The 23621-nt window shown below is 58.2% G+C and overlaps 3 protein-coding genes across 12 annotated transcripts; all 3 read right to left on the minus strand.

Moving 5' to 3' along the window:
* Nucleotides 1-22: 22 nt before the first annotated feature.
* On the minus strand, nt 23-5020 carry LOC125089350 (proline-rich protein 36-like). Of its 2 annotated transcripts, none has more exons than XM_047711517.1 (2): nt 2018-5020; nt 23-1849 (listed from the first exon to the last, which is right to left on the minus strand). In XM_047711517.1, exon 1 carries the CDS (start codon nt 4140-4142, stop codon nt 2151-2153), a length of 1992 nt encoding a protein of 663 aa, XP_047567473.1. In that variant the 5' UTR covers nt 4143-5020; the 3' UTR covers nt 23-1849; nt 2018-2150. The 2 variants fall into 2 exon arrangements, with proteins under 2 accessions (XP_047567473.1, XP_047567472.1); XM_047711516.1 differs by having other exon boundaries at nt 23-1853.
* A 10029-nt stretch (nt 5021-15049) lies between these two features.
* JOSD2 (Josephin domain containing 2) lies at nt 15050-19014 on the minus strand. Of its 6 annotated transcripts, none has more exons than XM_047711577.1 (5): nt 18722-19014; nt 18031-18193; nt 16399-16524; nt 15431-15625; nt 15050-15326 (listed from the first exon to the last, which is right to left on the minus strand). In XM_047711577.1, the coding sequence occupies exons 2-5, from the start codon at nt 18174-18176 to the stop codon at nt 15227-15229; spliced, it is 567 nt and encodes a 188-aa protein (XP_047567533.1). In that variant the 5' UTR covers nt 18177-18193; nt 18722-19014; the 3' UTR covers nt 15050-15226. The 6 variants fall into 6 exon arrangements, with proteins under 6 accessions (XP_047567533.1, XP_047567534.1, XP_047567529.1 ...); XM_047711578.1 differs by having other exon boundaries at nt 18031-18190; nt 18764-19013; XM_047711573.1 differs by having other exon boundaries at nt 18764-18896.
* A 252-nt stretch (nt 19015-19266) lies between these two features.
* On the minus strand, nt 19267-21571 carry ASPDH (aspartate dehydrogenase domain containing). 4 transcript variants are annotated; one of them, XM_047711570.1, is made up of 7 exons: nt 21423-21571; nt 20894-21038; nt 20566-20650; nt 20324-20473; nt 20021-20241; nt 19797-19951; nt 19267-19440 (listed from the first exon to the last, which is right to left on the minus strand). In XM_047711570.1, exons 1-7 carry the CDS (start codon nt 21475-21477, stop codon nt 19397-19399), a joined length of 855 nt encoding a protein of 284 aa, XP_047567526.1. In that variant the 5' UTR covers nt 21478-21571; the 3' UTR covers nt 19267-19396. The 4 variants fall into 4 exon arrangements, with proteins under 4 accessions (XP_047567526.1, XP_047567528.1, XP_047567527.1 ...); XM_047711572.1 differs by lacking the exon at nt 20324-20473; XM_047711571.1 differs by lacking the exon at nt 19797-19951.
* Between the last annotated feature and the right edge of the window lie 2050 nt (nt 21572-23621).

Raw genomic sequence — 23621 nt, forward strand, 5'->3', positions numbered from 1 at the left:
CCTGTAGTTCTAGGTTCTAGTTCTCTCTCTCTGAGTTGGAGAGGTTTCCATCTTGGCTGTAAAGTGCATCCTTCTGTGATGTGGCTGGCTCGGAGGTGACATCATTGGTCCACGTGGAGGGACCGTCGGGTTGTTGCAAGCAGAGCTGCAGGGATCCCCGTGTGCACACGTGCACGTATGTCTGCAGGACATGCTGCCAGAGGAGGACTTGCTGGGGCAGTGTCGGGCACCTCCCATCCACGCTGGAGCCCCTCTTGCCGACTATCCTCAAATCCATCTCCCGCTCAGACTCCCCTCCTGGTCTCCAGACCCATGGCTCCTTCCCCAGGCAGTGCTGCCCGGAGAGTCTCTGCCACCCATCCGCCCCCAGTTGGAGCTCCTGCAGGAATCCTACCCAGTAAGTGGTGCCACCATCTGCTTGGCCTCATAGGCTGGAGCACTGCAGTGCCCGACTCTGCTGTTCCTTCCTGCCTCACCCCTTGTCCTGTCCCCCATGGCCCCAGCCCTGACCTCATCCTTCCCCACCTGGACCTGTCAGCCCAGCCTCCTCCCTGGCCTTGTGGGGGGACTTCTGACACCAAAGCTGCCCCCTCCCCACTCCTCCTCTGTTCCTAACCCTCCCATGGCTGCCCAGTGCCCTCAGGGCAAAGTCCCAGCCCCTCAGCCTGGCTTTGGAGGTGTGTTAGTTTCCAGTCTGTTCCTCTTTTTCAGCCTCACTGAGGAGCACCTCCCAACCTCAATGAGTCCCTCAGATATCCCCCTCTATGCCCCCTCTGTCTCTCCTTCTCCATCTCCACAGAGCTCAGTGCCCACTGTCTCCCTCCTGTGCCTTTCCCCCGGCCTCCTGACCTGTGGTCTAAGATGTCAGAGCACCTGCAAGGTAAATGCTCAGTGAAAGGACGGCCTCCCTCTCCAGTTTCCTGCCTCACCCTTTGGATGCGCTTCTTTGCCCCACAAAACGTTACTGCTCTCTGGCATTTAGGAAACCCTTTTCCCCAGCCCAGCATTTCCTATGGTCATTTAGGTATACTTAGCGCAGTTATAGGACAGGCAATCTTTTAAAATATATAAGGCTAACTTTAGTATTTGAAGACTTTACTATCCCAAATTGTGCACTGTAGCAGGTGGCTTTTGGAAGGAGTTCTATAGGCGTCTTTATTTAACCCATCAGAGAGACGCCATGGTGAGAATCGGGGACTAATCCCTGAGGCCTCTTTAGCTGTCAGTCATTCATCTTTGCCTGCACCCACCTCCCAGTCAGCAAGGCATAATGGTGTCATTACAAAGAAAAACTCGATTTGGCCCGATTCCTAGAAATAGGCTCCCAAGCAAACTGTAAAGCAAATCCCACTTTCCTTAGTTTCCCACAGTGGTCACGTATGCATTTCCGTGGCAATGCAGAGGAGAAGCCAGCCATAGGATGACTTGAAAACACGAAGTCAGTCTGGAGGTGTACGTTGGCACGCTATGAAGCTTGCTGGGTACCATACCATATTGACCAGGAGTAAAAATTTTCATTTTTGCAGAGTTTTGCTTGAGACCATTCCCGGTGTCTAATACAGCTTGGTAACAGTTCCGTCCTCTATCAGTAGGTGGCGATAAAAGAGTTCACCCTGCTTGAGAATGCCCCTCAGGCCCACAGCATGCTGGGCTGGGTACTCTGGGGAGGTCAGGCCCATGTGGACCCTCTCTCTGAAGAATAGAGCTTTTCAGGGTGTGCTCTTGGCCCTTGAGAAGGTTGGGGTTCCCATGAAGCCTCTGTCTTAGCAGGTGCTGGACTTCAGGAACACGGGTGCCTATGTTCCCAACTGCGAAACGGGATTCAGGTGAAGTCCTCCCATGCTCCATGCTTCCTGAGGAAGAGAAGATGGTGGCAGGTTGGGGAGAATGGGGCAGAAAGGAGGCAGCCCCCTTCTCAGCAAACTCAGACAGAAGTTGAGGGATCAGGAGAGTGGAGAAGGAGCCACTTCCTGGCCAACTGCAGGGCGGTTCAGTCCTTCCCAGCCCTGGCACTTACGTGCAAGTGTCTTTAGGCAACTCCCTATCTCTGAGCCAGCTCCTCATTTCCTCCTTCCTAGGCTGGGGGCAGGCGTCCTTCCTCCAGGCAGTGGGCAGCATCCAGGACAGACAGAAAAGAGAGAAAATGGGTGTCACAGAGGCCCTTCCACCCTCGGGGGTGGGGTGGGGGTGGGAAGGCCTGGCTTGGCAGCCCTGTTCCAGGCTGCACTGATCCCTGGGAGGATGTCAGCTCCGAACTTGAGGAAGGGAGAGGGAAGGAGGAGAGGCAAAGGGAGAGGAGCTCGGAGCTCATGCTGAAGATGTGGCTGGCAGAGCCTGGAGGGGCCTCCCTGACACTGGAAGACAAGGTGCAGAGGAAAGGAGGCCAGTGGAGGGGAGAAGTCTGGGAGGAGAGAAGAGGTGACAGATTCAAAAAGGAGAGAAAGGAAAGAGTGAGAGAGACTGGAGGGGGGCGGAGAAGAGAAGCGGGGAGAGAGAACGGATGGAGATGAGCAACAGGGGAGCAAAGAGGAAAGATGAAGAGAAAGTGTAGGGGGGAAAAAAAGGAATGAGGAGAGGGGAAAAGGAAGCGAGAGATGAGAGAGAAGACAGGCTGGGGTGGGGGGCGGCCCCGATCGAAGCAGGCGGAGAGGGGTGAGGAAAGGAGAGCGTGGCGGGGAGAGCGAGGCTGGGGGAAGGAGAAGGAGGGAGAGAGACGATGGGACGGAGTTGGAAATGGAAGGCCGGGCGGAGGAGCGGCCCGGGAGCAGCCCAGGCAGACGGGGTAAGAAGGCCCAGACGGCGGGAGGGGAGAGGGGAAGGAAAGGGAGAGAAAGGGGGAAGCAAGGAGCGGAGAGCTTGCTGGCGGCCCGGATGCAAAGGCCAAAGCCGAGCGGGACAGGGGAGGAGAGCAGAGCTGGCAGAAGGAAGGAAAGCGGAGGAAGGGAACACAGCAGGCGGGAAATAGAGAAAAGGAGAAAAATGAATACGGGAGTGTGGAGAGACCGCGAGCGTGCGAGCGGGCCGGCAGGAAAGAGAAGAGCAGAGGCGGGGGGAGGCCGAGAAAGGAGGGGTGTGAGGGAGGGGCGGGGAGAGGAGGTGAGAGAGACGTGGAAGAAAATTGAGAGGAAAGCGCCGAAGCCCGAACTGAGAGGAGTGAGGGGTGTAGTGCGGGGGCGGGACCGCACCGCGGGAGAGCGCGAGGAGGAGAAGGGGTGCGCGGAAGGCGGCGGAGGGAGACGGGGGCGGGAAGAGCGGCCAGAGCGCGCGCGCCCGGAGGCCCGGGCCCGGGGCGGAGGAGCAGGGAAGCCGGGGAGAGGCGGCGGGAGACGAGGAAAGCCTGCAGCGAGGGCCGCGGGAAGGGCGGGAGGCGCGCGCGCGGGGCTCACACCCGGCCGCCGAGAGCCCGCCCGCTCCTGCGCGCCGGCCGCCGCCCAGGGAGAGAAAGGCGCGACGGCGGGGGAAACGGCGGGGGAGACGAGAGCGCGCCGAGCCCGCGGGCCGGGGCGGGAGCGGGCGGGGAAGGAGACGGGGCGGGGGGGGGGGGTGCGACGGCACCAGAACTGCAGAAGAGGGAAGGGAGGGCGTCCGCCTCCCGCGAGGAGACGCCGGTCCCGGGCGCGGGCAGTGCCCCCCCCCCCCCCGTCCCGGGGCGCAAGAAGCCGCAGACGCCGGCGGGCTCCTGGTCCCCGGAGCGGGCAGGACGTGACACGAGTTTCGTGACGTGTGAAACGCAAATCACGGGGCCGTTTGTTCAGAGGCAGGAGACGTGTGTCACCAACTCGCGGGGACGCCCGGCCCGCCCCGTGGGTGCCAGAGGGGCCTCCCGGCCGTGGGAGGCGGCGGGGGTGCAGCCCACGGTGGGGGGGCAGATGTGGAAGGAAGAGAGACGGGGAGACCGGAGAGGGTGGGCGAGGCGCTCGGGGGCGTGAAGAGGCAGAAAAATGGTCAAGGAAAGTTGGGGCGTGGGGAACTGTCCCGGAAAGTGGGTTAGAGACGGAATGGCGGGAAGGGCCCTGGCGGTGAAGGCGAGTTGGGGAGAAGACGAAGGAGAGAAGAGTAAAAGAATCGATGAAAAGAAGGTACAGGAAAAGCCGAATCGGAGTGTGGTTAGACGGGGGGCGGGGGCAGATAGGAGACCCCATGGACCCCGTGTCTGTGTGAGGGACAGAGACAGGAGGACAGAGGGGAGAAGGGGACGGGAAGCGGAAAGCAGAAGGAAAAGAGGCGCTCCCTGACTACAACCAGAAGGACGGGGGGAGGAAGGAAAAGAAGCTGGAGGCGAAGGGGCAGGAGGAGAGGCAGAGGAGCCGAGGGAGGGAAGAGGGCGCGGGGTGTCAACCAGCGTGCGGGGGTGGGGGGGGGGGCGCCACACGGTGCCCCAGAGCGGCCCTCGGGTCAGAGCTGCTGTGGGAACCAGTCGGAGCCCGAAGCTCCAGGCTCCGGGACGCCCCGCCCCCCATGCCTCCTGGGGAGCAAAGGGACCCGGTAGGCGACGCGGCAGAGTGCAGCGCAGGGGGAGGAGAATGTGAGGTGGGGTAAGTCCTGAGGAAAGGAGATTAGCTTCCAGAGAGGGTGAGAGCCGCAGGACCGGAAGCCAGACAGGTGGGGTTGGGGTGGATGAAGGTGAAGAAAGACAAGCGCATGGTTTCTGGGAGAAACAGGAGAAGTGTGTGTGTGAAATAAAGGGTAGTTCTGAGGAGCACGATGAGAGGAATAAAGAAGACCTGTGTGGGGAGAGACGCAAATCAGGACAGAGAAGAGAGGAGGAGGAGAAGCAAGGCACAATCAAGAAAGTGTGAGCAAAGGAAACCAGAAAGAAGTGTGAGGAGGAAAGTGTGTGTGTGTCAGACAGGGCAGAGACAAACTGTGTGGGGGACAGAGGAACAAGAGGTGAGAAAGGAAAAAGATGAAGAGAGACAGAGGGAATCAAAGAGTCTGAGAGGGAATCAGAGAGGGAGAGTCAGAGAGAGAGAATCAGAGAGGAAGAGAGAATGAGAGAGAGAGAGAGTCTGAGGGGGAGAGAGTCTGAGAGAGGGAGAGAATCTATCAGAGAGACTGAGGGAATCTGAGAGAGAAAGAGTCTGGGAGAGAGAGTTTGAGAGGGAGAGAGAGTCTGAGAGAATCTGAGAGAGGCAGAGTCAGAGGGACAGTCACACAGAGGGAGACAGAATCAGAGAGTCTGAGAGAAGGAGAGAGAGAGAGAATCAGAGAGAGAGAGAAAGAAACTGAGAGAGAATCTGAGAGAGGGAAAGAGTCTGGGAGAGAGAGACAGTTTGAGAGGAAGAGAGAATCTGAGAGAGAGTCGGAGGGACCGTCACAGAGAGAGAGTCTGAGAGTGGGAGACAGAGTCAGAGACAGCGTCTGAGAGAGGGAGACAGAATCGGAGAGAGAATCTGAGAGAGGGAGAGAGAGTGAGAATCAGAGAGAGAGAGAAAGAAACAGAATCAGAGAGGGAAAGAGTGGGAGAGAGACAGAGTTTGAGAGGGAGAGAAAGTCTGAGAGAGAATCTCTGTCTCTCTGAGAGAAAATCTGAGAGAGAGGTAGAGTCGGAGGGACAGTCAGTCACACAGAGAGAGTCTGAGAGAGGGAGACAGAATCAGAGAGAGAGTCAGAGAGGGAGAGAGAGAGAGTGAGAGAATCTGAGAGGGAAAGAGTCTGGAAGAGAGAGAGAGACTGAGAGAGAATCTGAGAGAGAGTTTGAGAGGGAGAGAGAGTCTGAGAGAGAATCTGAGAGACAGGCAGAGACACAGAGTTGTCCACAGTTGGAGGGACAGACACACAGAGAGAGACTGAGAGAGAGAAAGAGAATCTGAGAGAGGGAGACATAATCAGAGAGAGAGCCAGAGAGAGCCAGAACCTGAGTCAGAGAAAGAGACTGAGAGTATCTGGGAGAGAGTCAGAGAGAGAGAATCTGAGTGAAAGAGAGAGTCACACACACATAGTCATAGAGAATCTGAAAGTGAGAGTCTAAGAGAATGAGAGGGTCTGAGAAGAAACCGTCTGAGTGAAAGAGAGAGTCTGAGAGAGAGTGTGTGTGTGAGAGAGAGAGAGAAAATCTGAGTGAAAGAGTCTTGAGAGTCACAGAGAGTGAGAGAGTCTGAAAGAGTCTGAAAAAGAGAGAGTTTGTCAGAGAGTCAGTCTGAGGGAGAGTCTGAGTGGGAGAGAGAGAGACAGAATCTGAGTCAGAGAGAGACAGTCTGAGAGAGGGAGAGAGAGTCTGAGGGAGAGTGTGAGATAGAGAGAAGGAGAGTCTGAGAGTCAAAGTTTGAGAGAGAAAGACAGTCTGAGAAAGTCTGAGAGAGTGAGTCAGAGAGAAAGAGAGTCTGAGAGAATCAGAGAGAGGGAGAGTCAGAGAGAGAGAGAAAGAGAGTCTCAGAAAGTCTGAGAGAGAGAAATAGAGAGTCTGAGAAAGTCTGAGAGAAAGAGTTTGAGAGAGTCTGAGGTGGTCAGAGAGTGAGAGAGTGGGGGTAGTTTGAGACAATCTGAGAGAGAAAGAGTCTGAGAATCTGAGAGAAGGAAAGTTTGAGAGAGTCTGGGAGAGAGTGAAGAAGTCTGAGAGGGAGAGAGAATGAGAGTGTCTGAGAGGGAGAGAAAATCTGAGAGAGTCTGAGAGAGGGAGAGTGTGAGATTCTGAGATTAGAGGGAGAAAGAGCCTGAGAGAGTCAGGGAGAGTCAGAGAGAGTCTCGGAAAGTCTGGGTGAGTCTGAGAAAGAGAAATAGTCGAGAAAGTCAGAGAGAGAGAGTTTGAGAGAGTCTGAGAAAGTCTGAGTGAGAGTCTGAGAGAGGGAGAGAGAGTTTGAGAGAGGCTGAGAGAGAGTTTGAAAAAGAGAAAGTGTGTGTGTGTGTGTGTGTGTGTGTGTGTGTGTGTGTGTGTGTAAGAGAGAATCTGAGTGAGGGGTGCCTGGTTGGCTCAGTGGGTTAAGCCTCTGCCTTCGGCTCAGGTCATGGTCCCAGGGTCCTGGGATCGAGCTCAACCGAATCAGGCTCTCTGCTCAGCGGGGAGCCTGCTTCCTCCTCTCTCTCCTGCCTGCCTCTCTGCCTACTTGTGATCTCTCTCTCTGTGTCAAATAAATAAAATCTTTAAAAAGAGAGAGAGAATCTGAGTGAAAGAGCCTGAGAGTCACAGAGAGTCAGAGAGAGTCTGAAAGAGTCTGAAAAAGAGAGAGTTTGTCGGAGAGTCAGTCTGAGAGTCCGAGTGAGACACAGAGTCTGAGGGAGAGTCTGAGTGGGAGGGAGTCAGAGAGGGAGAGAGAGACAGTCTCTCTGAGAGAGGGAGAGAGAGTGTGAGGGAGACTGTGAGACAGACTGAGAGAGAAGGAGAGTCTGAGAGTCAAAGTTTGAGAGAGAAAGACAGTCTGAGAAAGTCTGAGAGAGAGTTTGAGTCAGAGAGGGAGTCTGAGAGAATCAGAGAGTTTGAGTCAGAAAGAGAGAGTCTGAGAGAATCAGAGTGTTTGAGTCAGAGAGAAAGAGAGAGTCTCAGAAAGTCTGAGAGAAAGAGTTTGAGAGAGTCTGAGGAAGTCAGAGAGTGAGAGAGTTGGGGGAGTTTGAGACAATCTGAGCGAGAATCTGAGAGAAGGAAAGTTTGAGAGTCTGGGAGAGAGTGAAAAAGTCTGAGAGGGAGAGAATGAGAGAGGGAGAGTCTGAGAAAGAGTCTGAGAGGGAGAGAAAGTCAGAGAGGGAGAGTGTAAGATAATCTGAGAAAGAGGGAGAAAGATGTGTGAGAGAGAACAAGAGTCTGAGAGAATCAGAGAGGGAGAGTCAGAATCTCAGAAAGTCTGGGTGAGTCAGAGAGAGAGAGAAATAGTCTGAGAAAGTATGACTGAGAGAGTCTGAGAGAGTTTGAGAGAGAGAGTCTGAAAAAGAGAAAGAGTCAGAGAGAGGGAGAATGCAAGACAATCAGAGAGAGATCCTGAGAAAGTCAGAGAGGGAGAAAGAGTCTGAGAGAGAAAGTCTGAGAATCAGAGAGAGTCTGAGAGAGTCAAAGAGGGAGAGAGAGTCTGAGAGAAGGAGAGTCTGAAAGAGTTTGAGAGTCTCAGAAAGTATAGTGTGAGTGAGAGAAATAGAGTCTGAGAAAGAGTCTGAGAGAGAAAAAGTTAGAGTCTAAGAGAATCAGGGAGAGAGTCTGTGAAAGTCAGAGAGGGAGAGTTTGGGAGTGAGAGTCTGAGACAAAGTCTGAGAGAGAGAATCTGAGAGGGGGAGAGTCTTAAGAGATAGAGTGTGTGTCAGAAAGTCTGAGAGGGAGAGTCTGAGGGAAAGAATTTGAGAGAGTCTGAAAGTCTGAGAGGAAAAATCTAAGAGAGTCAGAGAGAGAGAGTCTGAGAGAATCAGAGAGAGAGTCAAAGGGAGAGTTTGAGACAGGCTGAGAGAAAGTCTGAGAGAATCAGAGAGTGAGAAAGTCTGAGAGAGGAAGAGTCAGAAAGAGAAAAAGTCAGAGAGAGTCTCAAAGTCTGAGAGAATCTGAGAAAGTCTGAGTCAAAGAGAAAAAGAGGGAGTTTGAGAGAGTTTGAGGAAGTCTGAGAGAGAGGGAAAGAGTGAGAGAAAGAGTGAGAGCATGGGAGACTCAGGTAGTCAGAGATGGAGAGTCTGGGGAAGTCTGAGAGAGTCTAAGAATCAGAGAGAGGGAGTGAGAGTTTTTGAGAAAGTCTGAGAGCGGGAGAGAGAGTCTGAGGAAGTCTGAAAGAGAGAGAGAAGAAACAGACAAGAGAACTGCAGTGGGACAGACACTCAGAGGCGGGGAGACTGGCAGGAAAGTTCCCTTCCCCTCTTTATCTGCTGCTCCAGGCGGTGGGAGCCTGGCAGCCGGCCGCAGGGCAGGGAGAGAGTAACTTACGGCTTCTTGGCCAGAAGAACCAGCACCTCCTCCAGTGGGCACTAGCTGCCTCCCATGATCTGTTCTAGTATTTTCTATCTTACTTTCTCTCTTGTTCTTAACTCAGTCCCCTTGTCCCTCCCCTACACCAGAGAGTGGCTATTATCCACATTTTTTTTTTCTAACGAGGAAATCAAATTGGAGCTGAAATCTGTTGTCACCATCACTGTGAGGGGAAGACGATCTGCTTCTCCAGTGGTGGTGACTGAGACTCTAGAGTAGCCCTACATCCCTTCTGCCTAGAAAATTCAGAACTTCCACTACTGAGAAGGAAGAAAAAGAAAGAGGAAGCCAGTGGAGTGGAAGGGGCAGGGCAGAATAAAAGGTTTAATGAGAGGGGTCAGTGTGTGTAAATTACCTAGCACACAGTTGGTGCTTTATTAGTGCCCCCGCCCTTTTCTGTTGGAGAGCACTGAGAGCAGGAAGGAACAGAAGAGGCAGCAGAGAGGAAGGTAAAGGGAGAAGGAGATTGGGGGGTGGGGAGATGTGCTTATTTAGAACCCAGCACATAGTCGGTGCTCAATAAATGTCCTTTCCAGTCTTCCAGAGAGAGGAGACAAGTCAGAAAGAAAGTGAAGAAACCACCATAGAGGAAAAGCAGCCAAAGGAGAGAGTCAATGATGCAAATTACTGGGCATACAGTAGGTGTTCATTAAGTGTTCTTTTCCCAGGAGAAAGAAGAAAGACAGGGAGGGGAAGCTCCAGCAGAGAGAATGAGTAGGAGAAGCTGTGAGGGAAGGGACTGGACACACAGTAGGTGCTTAATACATACCCATAACCCTCCATGGTAGTGAGCACAGAAGAAGCAGCCAGGAGGAGTGAAGAAAGCAGAGAGGAAGAGAGAAGGAAGAACAGAGCTTGTGAGGCAGTGACAGGGTATATGAAGGAGCAGCACACAGTAGGCGCTTAATGCATGCCCATTTCCTCTCCCAGGAGAGAGCAGACAGGGCGGAGAAGAGTGGAGAAGCTGGAGGAGAGAAGGGGCCCAGGAGAAGAAATGAGAAGAGCGTGTGTATAGGTTAGCCTGTGGGCATCCAGGAAGCACTCAATAAATGCACATTGATTTCCTAAGGGGGTGGGGAGAGCAAAAGGGAAAGGAAGGTGCAGGCACAGGCAAGGGGAAAGGAAAGTTGGCTAAGGAGGCTGATTGCATAGGAACCCGTAAAGCCGGCAGACCAGAAGTTGGAGGTAACCTCAAGAACTGGCAAAGGAGAGGACGCACACAGAGGAGGCAGTACTGGCAAATCATGGGGCACACAGGAGGTGCTCAGTAAATGCTTGTTGTCTTCCCCAAGAGAGGGCATAGAGAATGCAGGGAAGGGAGAAGCTGGCAGAGGGAGAGGGACAGGGAGATAAAGGCAAGAGGAGATGAGAGGAGACATTAATTGCCTGATATACAGTAGGTGGCCCATCGTTGCTTGTTCTCTTCCCCCAGAAAAAGCAGATGGGGCAGAAATGAAGAAACGGAGAATTGAGCGGGGAGGGGGCATAAGGAGATTGTCTGGCATACGATAGGTGCTCAATAAATGCCAATTTCCTTCCCTGGCAAAGAGCAGAAAGCAGCAGAGGGTAGCAGAGACCACAGGTCAGTGAAATGGGAGGTTGAGAGGAGAGTAGAGAAGGCACAGGCAATTGGTTGTCATACCACAGGTGCTCAGTAAATGTCTGTTTTTGCCTTGGAAGAGAGCAGAGAGCCCAGAAAGACGAGGGGACAGAGGAGAGAAGAGGAAGGAAGAAGGTATGAGGAAGGCAGAAAAGATGTGTAAACTACCCAGCACACAGTAGGTACTCAATATGTGTTCATTCCCTCCCTGCCCCCCCCCCACCCTGGAGGGAGCAGAAAGGCAGAAAGGAGAGGAAATCAGGAGAGAGAGAAGAAAGGAATTGAGGGAGAAAAAAGTGTGGAAGGAGAGGAGACAGTGTAAATTTCCGAGCACACAGTAGGTGCTGCACCAGTGTGCATTCTCTTCCCAGGAGACCAGGCAGATCAGGAAGAAGTGCAGGGCATCTGGGTGGAAGGGACAGGAGAGCAAAAAGAGTAGAAGGTGCAGAGGCCATGCAGAAATTGCCTGGTAAACATTAGGAACTTTAAAAATGCCCCTTTCCTCCAAGAATGGGAGCCAGAAGCTTAGGAAGAACAGCAGAGGGCGGAGAGGAAGGGGTGCCAGAGGAGGCAGGGAGGCATTTCAGGTGCATACAGCAGGTGCTGCATAAATGCTTGTCTCCTTCCCTGGCAAAGCAGAAAGCAGGCTGGGAGCTCAGGAGGAGGATGAGGGAGAAGGGGGAGTCTGAGGGTAGAGGCCAAAGGCAGGCCTCCTGGTGGCTTTCCCTCCCCTGGGGCCCAGCCCACCCTCCAGCTGCCCGACTGGGACAAGGGCGCATTGTCCCCAGCCTGGCTAGGCCTGGGGACAGGGAAGGGGCTGCTGTGTCTGGGGGGTGGGGCGCTGCCTGGTCTCTGAGTCACTCTGTGTCCCTGCATCTCCCCATCTCACTGTGTGCGTCTCTCTGCATCTCTGTGTCCTGCCATCCCACTGTCCCACTGTCCCACTGTCTCCCCTCTCTAAGTCCGTGGCCCCCTATTTTGGTCTCTGTTTCACCGTTTCTGGGTCCCCCCTGCCCATCTGTCTTTCTGTCTCTCCCCAGTTGCTCAGTCTGTCGTTCAGGCTCTGTTTTTGGGAGGGAGGAGCAGGCTGGACCCAGGGGGGTCAGAGGCGAGGAGTGAGCAAGGAAAGGAGGAGACAGGGGAGCGAGAGAGTGAGGACAGAACCGCTTTATTGAGCAGAAACCGCAGCAGGGGGCCTGGTGGCCTCCCTCAGGAGCTTGGGGGCAGGGGTGGGGGGTTGCCAGGGGCAACAACAGGGACTCGAGACAGAGGGACTGAGAGACACAGAAAGAGAAAGGGAGAGAAACTGAGGCTGGGAGAAGCAGGGGGAGGGATGGAGAGATGGGAGGAGGGAGAGATGTGGGTGGGAGGAAGAGTCAGAGATGGAGAGAGAGAGAGAGAGAAGGGGAGACAAAAAGAGACAAAGGAAGACCAGGGAGCAGGAGAGATGGGGGAGGGCAGGCGGGGATCTAGAAACGGGAGAGGAGGGAGGAGAGTGGGAGGGACAGAAATGGGAAGAAATAGGACCGATGGAGAGAGACAAAGGGGAAGAGGGGATGAAGCAAAACTGACGGACAGACGGAGATGCGGAGAGAAGGGGGCAGGCAAGAGACAGGGACAGAGAGAGAGGGAGGGAGAGAGAGGGGGGGTGCCCAGCTGCTGGGTGGACAGCGGAGAAGTCGAGGAAGGAGCGCGGTCCCTCTCACCTGACATCGGCGGCGGCCGCCCCCCAGGCCCAACTGGGCAATTTAAGGGGCACCCTGGGGGCGGGACCACCTTCCCTCACTGCCTTATCTGGTCAGCCCTGGGCTCCGAGAGCTAAATCGGGCCTCAGCTGTCAGCACCCGGGTGCGCGGGACAGCTGTCACCCCGCCCTGCACCTGCCACCTGCCACATGACTGCGGCCGCCCCAGCGGGGAGCCCGGCGCCTGGGGCTGGCGAGGGGGCAGGGGGCGCTCTGCACGGTGAGGGGCCAGCGGTAGGTAAGCGCTCCCTCAGCCCGCAGGCCCCTCGGCCTTGGAGAGCAGGAGGGGTTAGTGCCCCAGGGGGGCTGAGAGCGGCAGGGGAGGGAGGGACCGACCCCCGCCGCCCCCAGGTCCCACCCTGCGCTGCGGCTACTCGGCTCCTCGCTCGGACCATATTAGGCCACAGCTGAGAAGGCACCTGGGGAGGTCACTCAGGCCCAAGAATAGAAACACTCAGGGTGTCCCGCCAGGCTGTCTGGGACCGCAGGGGACCGGCGACAGGCACGGAGGGCAGGAGGGGGCCCCAGAGGACCCAGGGAGACAGAAGCTGAGAAAGACATGGAAACATCCAAAAAGGGAGACAAAGAGAGGGACACAAAGCAAGGGACGGAGGAGTCCGAGACCCAGGTGTGGGAGAGGGAGCAAGCTGGAGAGGCATAGAGGGGGCAGGCCGGGTGTGGGGACCGTCCCCAAAGTTGGGGTGCCCCGGGACCCCAGCAGTTTCTAATGTGCCGTTTGACTTTTTACTTTACAAGTTGCCCTTTGACCTCCAGAAGTCTTGGGAACCCGAACCTGCCAAGCCCCAGTCCCAGCAGCACCCACGGGCCTGACAAGCCTCCAGCTGTGCCTGCACCCCATCTTCTGAGGGCCCTACCTGCCTCTCCCTGCCTGTGCCCTTCCTGTCTCTGGGTCCCCCATTTCTGCCCATTCCTAAAAGGGGACCCTGCTCTTGCCCAAGCCCCACTCTACCTGATTCCCTCCCTGGGCTCACACACACTCATGCCTCCTGGAACAGGCCAGAGACCCCCAAAGCCATCTCCAGAGCCCCTGACCCGGCTTCCCCTCCCCACCACCATTTGTCACATCCCTTACATCCCACTGTGCGGCATGTCCACCAATCCCCAAACCACTCTTCATCTGTTGGGGGTGGCCGCATTGTCCCAGGGTCCTAGGGCCAGATGCCTGGGCACCTTCTTCATTCCTTCTCACATTTGTCCCCAGAGCCGAGCTGCCTGACTGTGTCCCTCCTCTCCCTCCCCAGGGAGGCTCAGGCCTCCATCCTCTCCCCTCTGGATCCTCAGCCTCCTTCCAGGCCTCCCAGGCTGTCCCCACCACCCGCCCCACGAGGGCACTTTTGGAGCCCAGGACTGACCTGCTGCGCCCCTCGCGGCCCCCACCCGCTGTCCTGGACAAGGTCCAGCTCTCAGTGTCCTTGTGGAGGCCCTGTGGCCTGGGCCTGGTGGGGACCCACTCTCATTCGTCAGTCCCTGGTCAGTGACATGTAGCGAGGGCTCCCCTTGTATTGCGGGGCTCCTGCAGAGTTGCCTCCCAGTCTGAAACAGAGCCCCCTTCCTCCCACTGGTCCTTTGCAGAGGGCCAGGTCCTCCCCCCAGGTCCCCTCAACATCCTCTGGCCCCCTGGGGGTCCCTCTTAAAGCCTCCCACCCTGAACTAGGACTGGGGAGGGGGCTCCTGTCCCCTCCTGTCTGCCTCCCAGCCTGAGAGTGAGCTCCTGGCTTCATCAGCGGAGGTGCTGCCCCCACCAGACTGGGAGTGGGGGTTGGGGGGTGGGGGAGGAGTGTCAATGCCAACAGGACAGGGAACCTACAGCAAGGGACCCCAGCCCCTGGGGAAGGACACAGAACAGGAGGGGGTCCTGCTCCAGTGAGAATGTGGAAAGAAGACACCTGGTGGGAGCCTGTACTCCTCCTGCTCAAATCTCTGAGGGCCCCCATTGTCCCCCTTTGTCACCTCAAACCCCCGCCCCCAGCCTGGCTCCGGCCACACCAGCCTTCCCAGGGCCTTTGCGCTGGCTGCTCCCTCAGCCCTGACCGCCTTTCCTCTGCACCCCCCACAGCTCCCTCCTTCCCCTTCTTCCAGTTGAGCTCCAAGGGCTCCGCTACCCTAAATGAATCCCATGCTGTACCGGCTCCTAAGGCTGTTTCTTCTCTCACACTTGCGGAGGCCGGAAGTCTAATGTGCCTCACTGGGCTGGAGGCAGGGTGTGGACAGGGCTGGTTCCTCCTGGGGCCCCGGTCTGGGCTGCCTCCACTTCCCCGCTCTGGCCCCTTCTCATCTCCAAAGCTGTCCACCACGTAGCATCTCTGACCCACTTCCTTCGCCAGGTCTCTTTTGGCCTCTCCTCTCCTGCTTCCTCCGCCATCAGGACTGTAGCCTGCCCGGATAGTGCGGGGTCATTTTCCTGTCTTAAGGTCAGTGGGTTAGCAACCTTTGTTCCCCTCTGCTGGTAGCCGAACACGGGGATAGCGGCGTGGCCCCCTCTTGGAGCCACTGATGGAGAAGAACTGAGACTCCAGGAAGAAACTTGCTTTCTCCTCAGCACTTAGCCCACTGAACACTCTAGATTGTGCCTATCAGCTCCTGGTCTCTCCCCACCGCCCACAAGAGCAGGGATTTGTGCTGTTTCCGGCTGTGCCCCCGACGAGGAAATGGAGGCCCAGAAAGGTGGGTGACTCACCCGAGCTGGTGAAGCGGGAAGGTGGGGGAGCATTTGGGCTCCCAGGCTCCCCACAATGCCCACCTGGCTACCAGCCTCTCTGCTCCGCGGGAGCCCCGGAGGGAAAGGGTCCCCCCAGGCAGATGCGGGCCAGGCTGGGAGCAAACGAGCAGATTTATTGAGGCAGCAGCGGCGTTGAGCAGGGGTATGGGAAAGGGGTTGGGGCCTCCACGGGGTCCAGGAGGAGCGGGGCCTAGTCCTTCCCTGGCACTCAGGGGCCAGCCGTGGACGCACAGGGACCGCCCGGGCGGCCTGGTTCCCTCCTCTGCGGGGTCAGTCTGTCTGCAGCCAGCAGCCCTTTTCCTCCACCTCCTTGGTCACCACCAGCAGCACCTCACACAGGCCCTGAGCCAGCGCGGCCGCCAGGAAGGCCCTGGTCAGAGAAATGAGGAGATTGAGGCCCAGGAGCCTGGGTGTTGCCTCCTGGGGGGGGGGGGGTAGCGCCCTGCCCCAGCCCCAGAGTCACCTTGCCCTTACCTGACACCGTCCTCGTCCCCCAGGACCTCGGGCGCCCGCAGCTTGGAGTCCAGGTTGTAGTAGACGCCGTCCACCTGGCGGAGGGCCACCCAGTGCCGCCGGCGCAGGGGCAGGGACAGCAGCCCCAGAGACATGGGTGATGGCAGGTTCAGGATCAGTCCCAGCACCTGGGGCAGGGCCAGCTGGGACAGAGGCCTGTGTGGGAGGAGTGCAGACCCTGCCGTCAGGGTCCTGGGCTCACTGGCTGGCCCAAGGGTACTGAGCTTGTGGGACCCCGGCTGACAAGGCAGCAGTGGCCCTCCAAGCCTGCCCAAGGACGCTCCTCCCTCAGCGTGACCTTTGTCTCTTTCCACTCACCCGATCACGCGTGCACCCAAACCTCCCAGCCATCTAGTGACCACCCCTGACCAACTACCCATCTGTCATCCACCCAAACATCATCCACCTACTGACCAACCAGCCAGCCACCAACTCAGCAACTTACCCACCATCCTCCAGTCCTCAACCACTCTTTACCAATCCATCCGTCTGTCCAACCATCTAACTACCCAACCACCTGTTCACTGTCCACTGTCTACCCAACCACCCGTTCACTGTCTACCAATCATCCATCCTTTATTCATTCACCCAACCACTCACCCATCCCATCAGCCAACCACCACCTACTCAACACATCCAACTACCAATTTACCGTCCATTTCATCACCAGATGACCATCTGTATCTCCGTCATCCGCCCCTCGGCCCATCCTGTTGTCCATCCAGTCACCCACTCATCTTTCTACCATCTCCCAACCCATCGGTCTGCCATCCACCCATCATTCAGCCATGCCTACCATCCACCCATCTACCCCTTCTTTCTCGCCTCCTTTCCACCCATCCCTCGCCTGCTTTGTCCCACATGGGTGCTGTCACGCTGTATCCACTGTCCCAGGCTTAGCACACATGACACGGTGCTTGGGGTCCCACCTCCTTCTGTCCCACCACACGGTGGCCAGGCCCAGCCCTTGCAGGGCGGCCATGATCACGTTGACGTCATAGTTGCCGGTGCCCAGGAGGCTGCGATGGGGATTCAGCCGGGAGTCTGGAGCCAACCTGGTTGGGGGATAGAGCTTGAGTTGGGGGCCCCTGAAAAGGTTGCACAGAGCAGGCCAGGCTGGGAGCTCCCCACAGAGCAGGAGAGGCCCAGGGTCCTTGAATCACCCAGCCTTTGGACTCTTTCCTTTGTTCAACCCAATGGCTTATCAGCCCCAAGCCTGATTCCTTCTGTCCCCACCTCTCTCTGCTCTGTCCTGAAGCCAAATTTCCTAGCTCAGGCCTTGTCTTTCCCCCACCCGGGACCCTCATCTGGCCTCCATTCTCCAATCTCAGGGGCTCTTTCCACACCCGACACTGACCCTGGCATTTCCCCTACTCCCAGCCTTCCCTGGTTCCCTGTCACCCCAGGATAAAGTCTCAGCCCCTCAGCTGGCCTCCTAGCCTCAGTTCCACCCCAGCCACCTGTCCTGTGCTCCTGTCTCCCAGCCTCTCTCCTGCAGCTATCCCCCAGCTCCGGGGGCCCACCCTGCCACCACTTGTCTCTGGATCCTGCCTTCTCCAAACAGTGGCACCTTTGTTCTTTCTCTGGGCCCTTGGTGGGCAGGGGAGGGGGAGGGGTTGGAGAGGAAAAGTCTGTGTATTATTTTCCTGTGTAGCTGTCTGCCTGGCCTCCTTCAGGGGAGGGCTCCTACTGGACTCATCTCTGGGTCTCCAGCATAGCCTCGGTGTAAAAGAGTTGATGGACCGCTGCTGTGAATGCCAGAGGAGATGAATAAATTCTGTAATAATCAGTCTGAGGGGCTGGGACTCTGCTTGAGGATGCCAGGGGTCCACGAGAGGGCTGTAAGCAAGAGTGGGGAAGACACGGTCATCTCTGGGTGTAGCATCATGTGGGTGGTTACTGACAGGAGGAAGGATCCAGGAGATGATGGGCTTGGGCTAGGGCCGGGGCTGTGGGGATGGAGAGGAGGAGACAAGGGAGAGCAGGAATAAAGAAGTGATGTTTGAAATCTTGCATAGTGAGGAGTAACATTCCAGGCTGCTCAGAGAAGGAAGCTGTTCCAGACAGGAAGAATAGCTCATGCAAAGGCCCAGAAGCATCACAGCAGGGCTCACTCGGGGACTGGGGCGAACTGTGGTTTGGGGGTGCAGTGAGACATGATGCTGAAGAGGAAGACGGGGACCAGAGCATGCAGGGCCTTGGATTTAGGCTGCAGGACCTGGGGCTTCTCCCAGGGCTGCTGGGGAGCCATGGGAGGGCTGTGAGCAGCGGAGGGCAGGCTCAGCGCTGGGGCTGTGCAGAGCGTGGACTGGTGGAGAAAACCGAGAAGCTGAGAGGCTGGAAGGGATGTGGGGATGAGGGTCCAGATAAGGAAAGATGAAGCCTGAGCTGGGGCTGGGGCTGTGGCAAAGGGCAGGTGTGAGAGGCCACATCTCCATCTCTTGGTCCCAGGGTTCCCCAGGCAGGTGATGAGGCAGCTCTGTCGCTGCCTCGCTGAGACCCAGTTGGTGGTTCTGCCCACGAGCCCCGCTTCTCCAGGGGTTAGGATGGGTGACGGTCACCTCTTGCAGATCTCATCGGCAGCCTCCTGGCTAAAGAGCTGCTGCTGCAAGACGTTGTTGAGGGCGTGGACAGCACACAGCTCCAGGCGTTGCCGTTCGTGATAAACAGAAGGCGCGTTCGGCTGTGCTCCTGGGGCCTGGGACATGCCGTCCTCGGCTCCTGCTTGGGGGCGACGGAAAAAGGTACTCGGCTTGGGATCTGGAAGCCCAACCTGCCAGCAGGCCTTGGGGGCACTGCCATTGAGGTGGGGGCTCAGGGCAGCCTGAGGGGACACTGGGTCACTGAGCCTGCTCCCCAGGCGCTCTCCTGGCAGTGGGGTATCTACATCCCCTACTGCTAGTGAAAAGGCTCTCCTCACCTAGCAACAGAGAACCCCCCATCCCTAAGTGAAAGGGTCCCTATGGTGGTCACCTAGCAACCCCCCCTCCCCTGTCTCTAGGTAACAGGCTCCCTCTCTGGTTACCTAGCAACAGAGGACCCTCTCCCCAACTAGGTAACAAGCCTCTCTGGTTACTTAGCAATAGAGAAATCCTCCTCCCCTGTTTCTAGGTAACGGGGTCTCCTCTGGTCGCCTAGCAACAGAAGACTCCCCTCCCCTATCACAAACAACAGGGTTCTCAGCTCCTGTAACTCAGCAACAGGGCCTCCTCCCCGGACACCAAGGAACAGAGCCCTTTCTCCGACCCGTACCCCAACCGCGGCGCTCCCCCGTTGCCTGGCAACGCCCCTCACCCCGCCTGCCTCTCTGCTCCCCGAGACCAGGGGCTCCCGCATCCCCCTGGGCGGCGGCTGTGGGTTCCGAGTGCGGAGCGGGCAGCACGGCGCTGACTGGCCAGGCCGGAAGCACACAGCTCCCGGCGGCCCCCGCGTGCCGGACTACGTCTTCCGGCAGCCCCCGCGAGGGCCCACTGCTCCGTACGGAATTTCCGGGCGGCTTGGCTCGGAAGTCCACTGTCGCCCCGAGAACTCGGAACTGTAGTACCGCCGCTGCGGTGAATCCCGGAAATATGCCCTATGGCGCCCCTCCCCTACGGCCCCTCTCCGCCTTCGCGCGCGGCCACGCCCCCTGGGGAGGCCTGCTCAGAGGATTCTGGGAAATGTAGTGGGTAGGCTCTCGCGATAACTTCCGGGAGTGTTGCTCCCTCGTGTGCTGTGCTCTTCCTCTGCGGTGGCACCAAGCCGGGTGTGAAGTCGCAGCGTGACGTCACAGAAGGGTAGCAAGGGACGAGAGACACCAGACCATGCAGGGAGAAGAGCCTCCAATATTTACTGAGACAGCAGGGAGGTCGGGGATAACCGAGGCCAGGGCGGTGTTGGGGGGACGTAAATGAGACGAAGGTGTCCGCTAGGGAAGGAGGCGGCTTCTCAGCAGAGATGGATCCCCGGCCTGGAGGGGAGCTGGCAGCAGCCTGCGGGGGAGATATAGGGAGTGAAACGCTGGGTCCGAGAGATGAGAGACAGACGCCTGATGGGAGGGACAGACCACGGTGGGGGTGGACGAAGACAGAGAAGGACTGAGACCCAGAGGGGGACCGAGACAGTGAGAGAGGTTATAGGCTCCCAGCGAGAGGAGAATACAGAAACTCAGGGAAAGGAGCCTTGGACAGAGATCTATCAAGATTCAGAAACGTGGAGTAGAAGGTGAAGGAGACACAGAAATAAAGATCAGTCAACTGAGACAGAAACAGAACTGCAGAGCCAGACAGAGCCCGAGACCCAAGCTCCGCAGAGCATGGGGCCCAGGGCTTGGGGGGAGGGGCCGCACCCAGGAGGCTGCGCCAGAAGGTGGTAACAGTGGCAGAGCCCGTGACAGCGCCGGGCTCAGCAGGATTCTCCCTGTGGGTGTGCACAGCAAACCTTCGCCCTGTGGGGCCTGGGGGTCCACTCAGCTCCACGTCCACCACGTGCATGTCTGTGAGGCTGGGGCAAGCAGGGTGGTCAGTCTGGCTGGCCCGGCCCCAGCACCAACCCCCACAAGCGTTCGCTCACCTGAGATCTGCCACAAGCACCCCAACCACGCCATCAAAGCCCAGGCTGGGGGCAGCCAGTGCGGCAGCTGCCATGGTGTTGGAGTTGCGGGGGGCAAAGGGGCAGAGTCCGCGGATGGGGCCTTCATAGAGCACAGTGCGACGCCCAGTGCTGGGTACTGCAGCCAGCGGTCCCTCTAGCCGGAAGCCGTCGGGGTGCGTGGCCATGGTGACGCGAAGACTCTGGAAGTGACAGCCAGGGTGACAGGACCGGGGTTCTCTGCAGGCCCGCTCTGGTTCGACTGGGAGCCCAGCGGGCCCTCACCTGGAGGCCCCCAGCTGCGTCCAATCTGGTGATGTCTTCAGTGCCCCACAGGGCCCCCCGGGCCACAAACACAGCGTGGTTCCAGCGGTGCGAGGCCTCCAGGAGCTGCTGCTCTGTGGCCTGGTCAGCCAGGGCTGAGGGGGATCCCACCTGGGGTGGATGAAGGTGGGGAGGGTCTGAGGTCAGGGGACGGACCCCACTGTAGGGTGGCTTGGAGCTGAGGCAGGCTGGGCAGGGCTCACCAGGAGACTGGCACAGCGCAGGATTTGTGCTCCAGATTCCTGAATTATTTTTGGATGGGCCACTTCCACCACAAGGTCAGGGTGCCTGGGAGAGGGGAGAGATGGGGGAGGGCCTCGGAGAGGTATTGGACTTCCCCTCCTCCGATTCCCTCAGAGTCTCTAGAGGCCCGTCACTCTTCACCCTGGCCTAAGAGGGGAAGCAGGATGGCTTGTCCTGTTTCACATTTGGCCCAGAGAGGGTAAGAGACTTGCCAGAGGTCACAGCGCCTAAGGGAGGTCGGAAGAGGAGCTTTAGGGAGTCTAAGTCTTTCATGGTGAGATCACTGACCTCTCCCCAAGAGCAGCGAGGTTCTGGAGCTGCAGGGAAAGGGGCACACTCCCTGCCATTCGCCCTGGGTCACGGTTCCAGACAAAAACAAGTTCTAGGCCCAGTTCTGGTCCCTGAGTCAGCAGGTGAGAAACAAGGGACTGTCCTGGGGAGAGGGAGGTTCAGTGAGAGAGGGACAGGGACCACAGGGAGGGGGACAGGGACCCAGGGGGAAGGGATAGGGACCCAGAGGGAGGGGGACAGGGACCACAGGGAGGGGGAAAGACCTAGAGGGAGGAGGTTAGGGACCAGAGGGAGGGGGACAGAGACCCAGAGGGAGGGGACAGGCACCCAGGAGGAAGGTGGCAGGGACCCAGAGGGAGGGGGCGATGGGGCCCGTGGTGGGAAGTGGATGGTGCTCAGGCAGACACAGAAGCAGAGCCAGATGCAGATGAAGACCTACATGAAGGTGTGTTTGTGGAGGGCAAAGGGCTTTGGGGGGGTTCAGGACGGGGCCTGCAGAAGAGGCCCCAGAGGGTCAGTGACTCACCAAGGCGGCCGTAGCCCACCACTCCTACCCTCCTCGGGACCCGGTCGAGAGCCATGCCCTTGAATCTGGTGGTCTGCGTGAGGCCTGAGCTTGGTCAGCGGCTCGCTGCCCCCTCCCCTCGAGGACTGGGCAGTGGCTGATCTTTGGACATTTGACCCTTGATCCTCTCCAGAACCTTCCCCCTTCCCCACAGTGGCCCAGTGGAGAGGGTGTAGGTTTGCTGGGGTTGGGGGTTGGGGGTGAGGATTCTGGGGCAGTGGAGACAATGACTTGGGGTTCCAGGACCCCACGTGGCCCCCCACTACCCACTATACCCAGCCTCTTCCTTCTCTGTTTTCTACCCTCCTCCCTTCCTGCTGATGTGGAAAATTTCCTCTGCAGTCCCCAGCCCCCCTTTCTGGCCAGCCAAGTTGTCATGGAAACTGCATCCTGCTTGGGGTGGGGGTAGAGAGGGATGGGAGCCAGGGAGAAGGGAGAATGTTGGGGACTCTGGGCTCCCAGTCTGTCCCTTGCTCCGGAGTTTCCCGTCCCCGCCCTCGGGCCTGTAACCCACCCCCCAACCCCATGTCTCGGCACCCGTGTTTCTTGTCAACATTCCTCCTCCATCTTTTCCTTCTTTGGCTCTGTCCCCGTCTCTCTCCCTCCATCCTGTCGCTGTCTCCGGGCCTCTGCCTGGACCTCCAGCCCTCCAACCCCGCCCTGCCTTCTCTGGGCTGGCTGCCATTCTGTCCCCAGCTGGGCCAGGCCTGCATCTCCTCCCCACCCCAAGTTCCCAGGGAGGCCTGGCCTGGTGGTGCCCTGTCTCCTGCAGGCAGCAGGAGCTGGAGTCTGGCTCCCTGCAGCCCTGCAGCCCCGCCCGCAGCCCGGCTCCAACCTGGTCTCCTTAGTTCACCTTGACTTCTCACCTTTCATCCACTCCTCTCCCAGCCACCACACTGCCAGGCCCCCCAACACCACGCTCTTGCTCCCACCCGCACCCCATCCCCCACCTCCCATTGTCCACGGAGAAGTCCGCGAGGCCTGCGGAGGCCCTGAGGTCCCCCAAAATGAGACCTAGCCAAGGCGCCCCGCAGGTGCCTGGCCTCGGAGATGGCGGAGGCTGCAAGCTGCCACGGCCGCGCGGCTCCCTGCCCCCAGCCACCACCTGGTACCGCCGCAGTATTGCCATGGCAACCAGGATCGCGCTGAAAGAGGACGGGAGAGAGAGCATGAAAGGGAGTGACAGGGCGCTGGGCTCCAAGAGTCCCAGGTCGACAGGCAGGAGCAGAGACCCCAGACGGCTATCACAGAGGTGGGCGCTATCTGGCCCCTAAGGGAAGAAGGTGCTTTAGTAGGAGTCCCAGGTCGGGGAGACAGGAGATGTGGGCGCACGCAGCCACCAAAGGGGGCACATAGCACACAGGACCCGGGCCTGCCAAGTGTGGGGGCCCAGCTGGGCCGAGAGGAAGAAGAGGGCCCAGCCTTGTGTGTCCATGGGCCACGTCTGCCCCAAGTGGACCCTCTGCGGGCCTCGACAGCGTAAGACGGCAGCCCTGGCGGGGTTGCCTGGCCGACCCCTGGGGTTCGCTCCCACCCGCTGACTCCTGTTCCCTCCAGGGCGGTGTGTGAGACCCTGAGCTTCTGAGTTACCGCACGGCCCCCTCCAGCTCCCGTCCCCCTACGGCTCTGTGTAAGCCAGAAGGCAGAGCAGCTCCCTGGGCCCGGCCTGCCTTCCCCCTTTCGGTCTGACTCTCTGGCTCCCGGCAGTGGCTTGGGGGTTTGCAGAGGGGATGGACACGTCTGCTTTGGCTCTGTTCTGAGTTGAACTGTTTCCCCTAAAAAGATATGCTGAAGTCCTGACCTCCAGGACCCGTGAATGTGACCTAAAATGGAAACAGGGTCTTTGCAGATGATTGAATTAAGATGAGGCCCTGCTGGCATAGGGTGGGCCCTAATTCCGTATGCCCCGTGTCCTTATAAAAAAGAGGAAATTTGGACAGAGAGATGGAGCGTGGGTGGAAGGAAGAGGATGGGGAGACTGGACGGTAGCTGAGCGGGAGGAGGCAGGGAAGGATCTTCCCCACAGGCTCCAGAGGGAGCAGGGCCCTGCCCGCACCTTGATTCTAGGAGCTGCCCAGCCCCAACCTGTGGACCACCCTACCCGCGCCCCCACATGAGTGAGGGTGGGGTGGGGACAAGGGCCTCAGAACATCGGGGACT

This window comes from Lutra lutra, chromosome 17, assembly GCF_902655055.1.
Source record: "Lutra lutra chromosome 17, mLutLut1.2, whole genome shotgun sequence".
NCBI classification, from domain to species: Eukaryota; Metazoa; Chordata; class Mammalia; order Carnivora; family Mustelidae; genus Lutra; species Lutra lutra.

Bases quoted from the DNA above. Each gene is read 5' to 3' on its own strand.
- LOC125089350 (XM_047711517.1), bottom strand. From the start codon at position 4,142: ATGGGGTCTCCTATCTGCCCCCGCCCCCCGTCTAACCACACTCCGATT.
- JOSD2 (XM_047711577.1), bottom strand. From the start codon at position 18,176: ATGTCCCAGGCCCCAGGAGCACAGCCGAACGCGCCTTCTGTTTATCAC. The intron at 16,525-18,030 runs GTGACCGTCACC...TCCCCCAACCAG, and splicing joins GCCGATGAGATCTGCAAGAG to GTTGGCTCCAGACTCCCGGC. The intron at 15,626-16,398 runs GTGGGACCCCAA...CCTCCCACACAG, and splicing joins GTGTGGTGGGACAGAAGGAG to GCCTCTGTCCCAGCTGGCCC.
- ASPDH (XM_047711569.1), bottom strand. From the start codon at position 21,477: ATGGCTCTCGACCGGGTCCCGAGGAGGGTAGGAGTGGTGGGCTACGGC. The intron at 20,651-20,893 runs GTCAGTGATCTC...CCCCTCTCCCAG, and splicing joins CTCGCTGCTCTTGGGGAGAG to GCACCCTGACCTTGTGGTGG. The intron at 19,952-20,020 runs GTGAGCGAACGC...TGCTTGCCCCAG, and splicing joins GTGCTTGTGGCAGATCTCAG to CCTCACAGACATGCACGTGG.